The 11,159-nt window shown below is 40.2% G+C and overlaps 1 protein-coding gene across 3 annotated transcripts in view; it reads right to left on the reverse strand.

Moving 5' to 3' along the window:
* Positions 1-11,159, reverse strand: part of CFAP47 (cilia and flagella associated protein 47) — a 636,073-nt gene that overhangs the window by 97,801 nt on the left and 527,113 nt on the right. For all 3 annotated transcript variants that reach the window (XM_073358068.1, XM_073358073.1, XM_073358080.1), the window contains one exon: positions 7,363-7,458. In XM_073358068.1, coding sequence (XP_073214169.1) covers positions 7,363-7,458 — 96 coding nt within the window. The remainder of the gene's footprint in view (positions 1-7,362; positions 7,459-11,159) is intronic.

Raw genomic sequence — 11,159 nt, forward strand, 5'->3', positions numbered from 1 at the left:
TCTTGCCATTTATTCTAAGGTAACAGTGAGCATACCAAAGAAGCAAATGACAGAATGCATAAGCAGTTCTGTAAGTGCTCTTTTTTTAAGAATCTGAAGTGTCAGAGCCAGCAATGTACAAATCAGCCTAAATGCTAGGCCTATGTTAGGACACCTTTCTTAAGATTTTTAATCCACGTAGGAAACATGCAATCACAGTTTTCTTCATGTGTAGCTCTTTTTTAGAACAGTCTCCATCTGCTATTACATAGTATCGTAAAACATGACATCAAAAGTAGCGCTAGAAAACAAAACTCCTTTGTCTCATGAGTTCCTGCCTTGAACCCTGCTGCATACCACCAAAACCTTTAAATTGTGCCCCCTTAATATCAGTAGTTACTAGTCGCCTATGCCCATATGTGCATGTTTAAAAAAAAAAAAACAAAATGGGGGAGGAGACAGCATGGTGTCTGTCCCAGCAGGTAAGGGAAGCTTTTATTTATCAAAGCATTTATTTTCCACAGAATATGTTGCAAAAGTTTACTGGTCTATAAAGACAAGAGGGGCTGAACCTCAAGTGATAAACAATTGAATCAACTGAGTGTATGTCAATATTACTGTATTACAAAAGTGTATAGAGTGAAGTCTTTTCAGAAAGCTAATGCCACACTGATGATTAACACCATTGTGAAGTTTATGTATTAACACAATATGAGGAAATATGGATACTTCATGATACTATGCTTTAAAGTCTGGCCAATCAGGGAGAAACAGGTTTCCTCCTAGACAGGAGAAAAGGCAGGTATTTATTTACCTGTCTCATATGTAAGTTAAGCATTATGGAATCAAAAGGATGGAAGCCCCATTTATATACAGAGGGAAGGGAAGGCCACAGGAAGAGAAAAACAGGTTGAGGTCATCCTGCCTCTTGAAACAAAGTAGTTGAACTGGACATAAGCAGAGACAGAAGCCATCTGTGGCATCCATCACTAGACAGACACAAGGGAACAGAGCTTTTACAAGCTGAGAAAGATGGGTCCTTCTACCAAGGGGGAAGTTGAAGTCTCTGGAAAATGAATATAGGTGAGAAACCCACTTACACAAAGATTTTTCACCCAAGCAGATAAGAGAAGCCAGCATCTTGTACTTCTGTGGAAGATCCTGACCAAGGGAAAATCGCTGGGAAGAAAAATGACTGGTGAAAGAACCCAACTTGAACAAAACCTATACCTTACTAGATTTATTTTAGACCTTTTACATATGTGTTTTCACTTTTATTTGTTGTAACCATTTCTAACTTTTTTTTCTTTTATTTGGCATCACTTCAAATGTGGCCTCAATATTTTTTTTATTTTTACTATAAACCAAATCAGAGCTCTGTTTGCAGGGAAGGGTAGATTTACCCAGTTAAATTAATAAGCACTAATGTACTTTTGTCTCTTTACAGGAACAAACGGATCTTATTATTTCTCTGAACTGTCCAGAAGAGGGCTAGACATTGCAGAACACATGGTATTGGGAAAATCTGGGACTTGGAATGTGTCGGGGTCACCTTGCTGGTTGTTACCGAGGCTGGTGGAAACCAGAGTGGGGCTGTGAACAGGCTGCTGGGCCAAAGGTGCTGAACCAGGGCTGTCTAGCACACAGACACGTAGGGTGTGACCTGCATGCTGTAATACTGACTATGAGCATCCCAGGCAGAGAGCTCCAGTAGCAAAGCATTGTAAGGCCACCAGGGTTACAGGGTAAGAGGTGACACAACACCTCTCTGGTCTGGCTTTCACCCCAGAGCCTGTGACAAATCGCTTCAAGCTACTCGTGTGCCCTTCCTATCCTGGGCTGCTCCAAGGGCAGTAGAGGCCCCAAGCATATATTTAGCCTTGGGGGCCTGTCTAATTTACAGCAGCCTCATGGGCTGCGCTGAGACCATGGCACTGCCCAGAATCTCCTTAGCACTGTATGCTCCAGCTCTGCTCCCTCATGTCAAGGCTTGTCAAAGCTCAGAGGATAGTCTTATGGTTGTCCCCTGCAATGCCTGCGCTAGGGGAATCCTCTCCGAGCTGGGATAAGGGCTTTTAGGGCTCTTTTATACCACTCAGGCCCTTTTACCCAGCGTAAAAGGTCTGGATCAGGGGAGAAGACCTCACCCTTCACTAATAAAAAAAATCAAAGCTTAAATTCAGGAACACAAAGTGGCAGCATGAGTGGACGTCAGAGTATGCTGTATTCTTGTATGCCATTTAGGGCTCAAAGTGATATGATTAGGAGACCCTCTGGGGGCCCATTTAAGACAAACCTTCAAGTTTTTCTTGTTTAATTTAATATTTGAGCCACTCTATTGTACAAAAATGTTTGTTCTGGACAAGAATCTTTAAATTAGTTACTGTATGCCTACTGTATAGAGATTTGACCTTTGCTTAACTTCTGTGCTTGTATTTGCTACAGCATTCTTAATCTCATTGTAATAGGTTACACTTTCTTTGCTTATTAAAAAAAAAAGTCAATACAATGTTTTATGTAAAAAAAGCTTCAGAACAACTCAATGCAAAAAAACTGAACATTAATTCAAAACAATAGTTGAGAAATCAAGCCCTCAGAAGTCATTTAGTGCAACGTTAAAGTAGAAAGCTCAGTTTCAATACTGCCTCTGGTGCCTGTGCCTTAAGATATGGTATGTGTGTGTGTGTGTGTGTCTCTCCCCTCCCCCATTAGCAATATAATCACATAATTTAATCTTATAACAGCTACTGCTCAGCTAAAACCAGAAAATAAACCAGAGATTAAATAAAAATCTAATATATAGCCACACTTAAAACAAGTGCTGGATCTTATTGTGGCCCTCTGTCTCCAAAGTCTTGCAAAGAAGTTCCATCTTCTTTTCTATTTTTGTAGTGCTAGGGTAATTTTCAAATATAGCTAAGTGACTTTGGTGTTTAAGTACCATATTCAAAAGGGAAAATTGACTTTCAGTAAGATTTAGCAGCCTAGGTACATAAGTCATATTTGAAAATGGGATCTTGGTTTCAAAGTTATTGGGGTGCTTTTGAAAATTGTATCTTTGGACTCCGTAAATAAAGTTTGTCTTTGTATTTCTTTCCCCCTAACTCATGCGGATTGTTATTTTAAACAGCTATAGTAAAATATTAAAGTAGATGGAAGTGTCCAAAATTGCTTCCTGCAAACTGTTCTACTCAAAACTCAATGAGGGATCTAGACAGAAAACTTTTAAGCCTGGAGGATTTAAAATACATAAAATGAGACTCCATGAAAGAAATGCAACAATGTAGATACAGCTTTGGAGAATGCATGTAAATTCTGTGCCAATTGTCCTTCCACCTAAAAATATTTTATAAAAATTTGATTTTTTGATATTGGGGATAGTTTCTGAATTTTTTGGCTATATCCAAAGAATGAGTGTGCAGATAACTTGCCATGGCTAATTTAGGTCTAGATATAGAGCTTTGATTCATTATAGGGCAAAAGCACCCTATTTCAACTGAGTTTTGGTTATTAAAATATCACTAAATAAGGAACAGGGTTTTTCTACCTATGCAAGGACATGCTCTGAGTCAGTCTATCCACCCACAGCAGTTAATACATGGATCACCATCAGCAGGTTATTCTAATTTATGATTAATGGTCTTTTCAGTTTCTATCCCTATTGAAATCAGGAAATCTAATTTTTTATCAAGAGCCAAAACATACTGAAATAACTGAATACTTGGTTTCTCTGTGTTAGAAACTAGAGAAAGGAGACTAAGTTATATGAAATAATAGCCTCCCCTGAGGAGGATTTGTATAGTTTAATTGCTCTGAAGTACTGTACCTGGGGTGGTTAGTTAGAAATCATGAGACAGTGATGAAACCTACTGTATGGCCTAACTTCAATCTGTGAGGCAATTATATCTTGAATATCTGTTTCCCATGATAAATTCACATGAGAAGTTTTATATGGCTTTGCATGGGACTGCAAGAAGGGTGACTTTTCTGATGTCAAGCCAGTCCATATCTGGTACAGAAGTATATGACAGAGACCTCCAAGCAGAGAAAAATAAATAAAATAAGAGAACAGCAACTTGCAACCTCCTTCCCAATAGCTGTTAGCTAGAAGGGGAAGCAAAATACATGTCAAGAAATACCCAAACTGTGACAAAATTTGGAGGAAACTGAGTGGTTAATCTCACATTTCCTTTTTCCATAGGACCCACTATGGCTATTTCCAGGAGAAGCTGATACAGGCTTTAGTTTGTATTTCTCCAAAGGCTAAATTATTTGGTTTAATTCCATATAGAGCAGGGGAGGGCAAACTACGGCCCGCGGGCTGGATCTGGCCAATCAGGGCTTTCAATGTGGCCCGCAGGATTGCCAGCCCCATGGTGCAGTGGGGGCTAAGGCAGGCTCCCTGCCTGCCCTGGCTCCGCGCCACTCCCGGAAGCAGCCAGCATTACATCCCTGCAACCCCTGGGTGGGAGGGGAGGGCAGAGGGCTCCATGCACTGCCCTAGCCTGCGGGTATCACCCCCCCCCACCACAGCTCCCATTGGCCGGGAATGGGGAACTGCAGCCAATAGGAGCTTTGGGGGTGGTACCCACAGGCGAGGGCCACGCGCAGTGGAGCCACCTGCCCCATCCCACACCCAGAAGCCACTGCCGGACATGCTGGCCTCCTCCGGGAGCGGCGTGGGGCCAGGGCAGGCAGCGAGCTTGCCTTAGCCCCGCTGAGTGCCACTGCCACCCCGGACCTGCTCAAGGTAAGCGGCATCAGGCCGGAGCCCGCAACCCGAACGCCTCCTGCACCCCAACTCCCTGCCCTGGAGCCCCCTAACCCCCTGCCCTGGGCCCCCTCCTACACCCCAACCCCTTGTCCCAGCCCTACATTCATGGCCCTGCATACAATTTCCCCACCCAGATGTGGTCCTTGGGCCAAAAGGTTTGGCCACCCCTGATATACAGCATTTATGTGAATGTGTATGGTTACATAATGATAGAGATAGACACACACACATATACAACTGTATGAAACACGAGTTAGAGAAAAAAGTTTAAGGTTCATAATCTAATAAAATGCCTTGTACAATTTGAAATTGAAAAGCATAATTTACAACGTGACCTACCCAAAGACCCTGTTTTGAAAAAGCATTTAAATGGCTTGAATAAATACAGAAATCTTTCCATCATTTCTGGGATGTGGGATAGACCATTGTTTTTATATTAACATTAGAGCAAAAGATGACACTATCACATTATGAAAGACCTGCAATTATTACTGAAATCCCTTAAATTATGAATTCATCCTGAACTAACCACAAGATTGCTCCATATTGCAGAATAACTTCAGGAAACAAGTTGCTATTAATGTACAACTCGTATATAAATGTTTGTAAAATTTACAAAAGTAAAGGTAATAAATTACTTTCAGATCCTATATCAGTTAGAAGGCATAAGTAAAAATTAAAACATTGCACATAAAGACATAACTGAAAGATTTACTTTTAATTCCTGGCAAGTCTAAGTTCTAGTTTCCAGATTTCTCTGAAATAGTTGAAAATATCAAACAGTGTAGGAAAATACAGAAAATAATAGCTTTCAATGGACAAAGTGCCTTGGGAAAAAAGAAGGGATGAAGGAATATACATGCTTAAATACAGCTGAGTGATTCTAAAGGCTATTTCTTGCTTTCTTTAGTGTTATATGAACTAATATAAGGGGAACTTTCAATTGTTAAATTATTTTACTTCAGGAAATTCTTTTCTCCTGCTTTCTCCTTAACTGATCCCTTTAAATGGATGATTTATCAAAAACAAAGCCAGTCTTAAGGGAAAAAGGCACCCTGGGCAAACTTGTATTTTGGCACCCCAGCCCCCATGGGTGCCCCCCATTGCCCTGTGAGCTCCCCACCTCCGCTTTGCCCCAACCCCTACACTGTGCCTCCTTCAGCTCAACCCCTGCACCCCATCTCCTGCACCCATGTGGGTTAAACTGACCTTGATGCAGAGCAGCTGGCATTGCTGCTCTCTCCCTCCCTTGAACACTTCTCCTCTGTGCACCCCTAGGCGGCTGTGAGGGGTGGGGGGAGCAAGGAGTCATGTCAGGGCTGCCTGAATCCAGGTCACTTTCCCCACCTGGCTGCATAAGGGGAGGACAGGTGAGCATCAGCCCTGGTGTGGAAAGTCACCTGGATGAACAGAGCTCTTATTATTTCTCCTCACTTCCACCCTCACAGCCCTTAGGGAGGCGTGGAGGAACATCAGTGGGGGGGCAGCAGTATCTGTGAGTCACTGTTCCCCCTCCCCTTTTTCCTCCGCCAGGAGGAAGCAGGGAGAAATCTGGGTACCCCGCAACGTGGCGCTCCCCTGCCAGCCAGGAGAAGCTTCTGACTATACCAGCAGTGTGCACCTCTGCACTGCCACATGGTGCCCACTTGATCATGGCACCCTTGGGCAGTTGCCTGGGTAGCCTACCGCTAATGCCGGCCCTGTCTAAAAAGTGCCTTTTTTCATTAAAATGTCTTCTTCTCCATTACGCTGTGTTAGGGAAACCATGTGTTGTTGCAAGAGAAATACATTAAACTAATAACTTTTCATGCACATGAAGAGTGCTTTTCAGATATACAGATCTGTATTTATTCCACACACATATTATGTTACTAATTTGGGAATCTAAACAGGTTGTTTGGGTTCAGTTTTTTTTTGTTTTTGTTGGTTTTTTTATACCTTCAGTTTACATTTTAATAGGAGATCTACCAGCTAGATGCTTTTTCCACCTACTAGGTCACGTATCTTTGTATAATGCTATTACTAATCTTCACAGACTTAAAATGTAACCTTGCCCATTTGGCTCAAACATAGGATAGCTTGGTTTACCTTAAATGAATTTATCCTCCTCCATTAAAAGCACTTGCTTCATGTAAACAATATGACACTATTTTTCAAGGGGTCTTACACTCATTGTTTTGGTTAGTTAGCCACATTCTAGAAAAAAATGCAGGGACCTCTTGTTTCTTTTACATATCAACAACAACATTTGTAGCCTTCCTTCCTAAAATGGGATAATCAAATGTCATGCTTCGTGGTGTAATATGATTATTAAAGGGTAAGGAAGGAATGTCTGTTTCTGCCACATACAGCACTGCACAACTGGCAAGCCACAGTTTCAGGGATAGGTGTAATTCTTTCCTATGAAATATAAGGTGTTGGCCACTGGCTCACTGATTTAGGATGAATTCCTAGTCCCAGTGAAGTCCAACTCAATATATCGTAGTGCAAACTTCTCAAACTTTTAAAATTTTGTTTATATACACAATGTAACTTCCTATATATTTCAAGGTCTGTAAAAGATGACACCTTGTAGAACCACAATAGCATATAAACAGGAAGCCACATACCTTGTGTCTGCTTCAGTGGAAGATAGAAAGCAAACTCCTTACTGCTGGAGCGATGCAGGACAGATTCACAGAGAGGACGTATGGTTTGTTCCTGATCTAATGGGAAAAAAGGGAGAAAAAAATTCTTACACTTCAATGTCACATTCAAGGAGTGAAATTCACTGGAATTGAAATGTGATCAAATGAGTTCTCTAATGAAAGAGCTTCACAAATGAATGTTCTTCAAAGTGTACTTTGAAACAGGAGGTGACATTTTTGAAGGGTATCCCAGTGTTTTAATCACTTTCCTTAATATGCTGAATGTAATTGTAGATTTAAACATGGAAAGCCTGTTAAATATCTTTACAATAAGAGAGACAAGATGGATGAGGTAATATTTTTATTGGGCCAATTACAGAAGTTGGTCCAATAGAAGATAAGATATTACCTCACCCATCTTGTGTCTCCAATATCCTGTGACCAATATGGCTACAACAATGCTGCATTTACAATAAGATACATATTTCCATTTTTTTAAAATCAAAGGTTAAAAGTGAAAATCTTCTCAGTTAGAAAGGTACTCAATGCACAAAAGAAATTGCCTATGATCCAAACATTAATCTACTATTCATATGACTCACAATATCACACTCCTTATTGCATGCTACCATATCCTGGATATAAATATTTGAAGACCAAGGCAAGTAGGTGGATAAAGAAACAAAACAGGTAATAGTGTAAAACATGTGAGCCCTGACAACAGCAAGTGAGTTGGAGCTAGCAAAACTGCAACATGAGGAAGAGATGCTGTAGAGGTTAGACAATGAGAAGATGCTGTTGCTGTAACAAGTAGTAACTGGATCAATTGTACAGGCTCTCATCAGTTACTAGTTCATAAAGATCCTGCATATTTAAATCAGTGTTACTATTTTCAGATGCAGTGACAGATTTCTATTTACATTTAATCCTGAAAACATTTATACCCAGGCAGGGTAGCTGGACAATTTACGGGCATGTAACCAATAGAATCAACCTACCGGACCAGGAAGGCCTGTGGTGCATTTACAGGCCTGGACATGGTGCAGAGTCATGATCTGATTTAGGTAGCTAAATTACTGAGAGAGAGGGTATTTTGGATAAATGAACAATCATATTGTGGGCAGTGCAGTCTAGTGGCTAGAGCACTGGACTGCAACTCAGGGGACCTGTGTTCTCATCCCAGCTCTGCTACCGGCCTGCTGAGTGGCTTCAGGCAAATCACTTCCCCACTCTGTACCTTAGTTTCCTAACATGGATAATGATGCTTACCTCCTTTGTAATGTACTTTGGGAGCTACAGATGAAGAGTGCTATATAAGAGCTAGGTATTATTATTGTTAAAACTATTTCTGAGGCATGCACTGAAGACTTGTAAGTCTAATCATGTGCCTGGGATCTGAGTCTCTGCAAGAAGACACAGCATCAGCAGATTGGTACCCAGTTAACAGAGGTGATACTTAAAAGGAAGTAGCAGGAAAACCTGGGGGTAGGGAGATAATTCTAAGAACCTGAGCCAAATGGATTATTGTGCTAAGTGAATGTGACGTGTGTGGACACTCACATTGAGAAGGATGAAATGACTTGCCAAGGACAAGACAATGTTATACAGCCACTGTCTTAAGTTACCTTGAAGGTTACTCTGGAGTGTGATGTGGTCACTGTGGAATCAGAAGCCAAGCCTGAGCACTATTACTTAATAAAAAACTGAAAAGCTATGTGACTTACTCTACATTCTGAATTAATTTTATTTATTGTTTATATTACCATAAGACCCAAAATGTCCTAGGCACTGTGCAAACACAGAGGAAGAAGCACCTCAAAGACCTAAGTTTGCAGACACAAAATAGACAAAGGGTGGGGGCAGGGAAACATGATACAAACAAAGAGATGTGGGGGAGAACAGGAATACATTTTATTAGCTACTGAATTTTTCTTGTTTTTTTTAAGTGTAAATATACTATTTTTGTGGACAATACTATATTACTGAGTTTTCAAAACTAATTCTAAGTACTCAGATTAAGAGAGGGAGAGAGAAACTGACAACCATTCAGGAAGACATCTAGGAAAAACTGACATGAAGGAAGGTCACTGCAGTGTGTCGCAATGAGGGCTGTGCAAAGATGTCCAATTTCACTAATTTAAATAAGACTGACTGACTGTAGTGAGGATTACTTGAGGGAAGGAAACCTAGCTTTTGAGAGTGTGTCCATGCATTTGCATGTGGATGGATTGATTTTCCAAACTTGTAGGAAGGAAACAGAGTTTAAATCAGGCAAATACATTTTATAGTACCTCTATTGTACTGAGAAGTGAGACTATTAACTACAGATATATGGATGAATGCTCTCTCTAAACAACAAAATTAACAGGAATGTGCCTTCATTATCCAGTCATTAAAGGACACTGATTTCACCTCAGAACTGGAGAAAACAAAACATGCAAACAACAAAAGATAGTTAGTATATCTACAACTCTTCTGTGAAACAGGGTATTTTAAAACATCCCACTGAGCTTCAGCCTGTTTTACCTGATAGGGGGCCATACAGGTAAAAACTTTCTGACTGCACATAGAATGGGTGACTGTGAGGCTATTTTACAGAAATCCAAAGCAGGATGGATGGGAAAAATTTACATGCTTTTCTTAAATACAATGTCAAGTTAATGGTATGACAAGCCATTTTTATTATATCCATATACTGCAGCGGAAGGAGCTAAATGTTTTGTAAACTTACTCTGTAAAACTGAAGGAACCTCCTAATTATTTCCCCAAGTCTGTAATGCGCTAAATTCATTACAGCAAGTTTCCCTCATTTGAAGCCTTCTTGCTGTGATCAGGATTTTGCAATGATCACAATAACTTTCACATAATATTTATTCAACACTGAAGTTATTTTTCACAAAACTGTTCAACTAACCTCCGGGGATATGGTTATTGTAAACTAATTACACCATGTGAAATTAAAAGCACTGGGTGATACCTCATGATGTCCTAGAAATGTGCATATGTTATCATAACCATACTTATTAGTGGTTAACATGATGGTCGCAATTATGCCAAAAACAACACAACTAATCTCAGCACTTTCATTTTAAATTAATTAATCACTCTCTAAGTTGACCTGGAAAAAAAAAGTGAATTTCTTTATATCTGTGTTAATTTAGGCCAACGCTGGTATACAAATATGCTGTGATATTTATTTCCAATATATTTTTACTGTAAGACATATAATAGTGATAAGTTGGAATGTGCACATTTGAGGTAGGCTGGACACGTGATAAAAATCGGAGAAAACAACCAGCAAAGAAAGCCTGGGAAGAAGAGGACGTCAAGAAAAGATGTGCAAAACCACAGTTTCAATGGACAGACTCTGTCAAGAGAAGTTTTAAGAGAAAAGGACTGGACCTCAAAGACCTGTCTGATGAACCAGAAAAGAGACGCAAAGAATCATCGTCACCTCCACCCCTATGTAAACAGGAAAAGGAGTGAAGAGGTGAAGTGATATTTTTACCATAAACAAACAATTCTTTAGGTCAGATTTCCTCTGAGTTCAGCATTTCATTCAGTTAAATGAATTAATAAAGGGGGCACGTAAGTAATAAGCGAGCAGTCTGAAAACCTGTCTAAAACAAGTGGCAATTTCTGCATGGAAATGAATTGATTGAGCTAGTCTGTGTACAATTCTATCTTGAAAATACTATTAGCTTTAGTAATGCACAGCATGAGCCAACTATTTTAATGTCACCCTGAGCAAGCCCTAGCTAAATGCCATCTCAAATATT

This window comes from Lepidochelys kempii, chromosome 1 (genome assembly GCF_965140265.1).
Source record: "Lepidochelys kempii isolate rLepKem1 chromosome 1, rLepKem1.hap2, whole genome shotgun sequence".
Taxonomy (NCBI): domain Eukaryota; kingdom Metazoa; phylum Chordata; order Testudines; family Cheloniidae; genus Lepidochelys; species Lepidochelys kempii.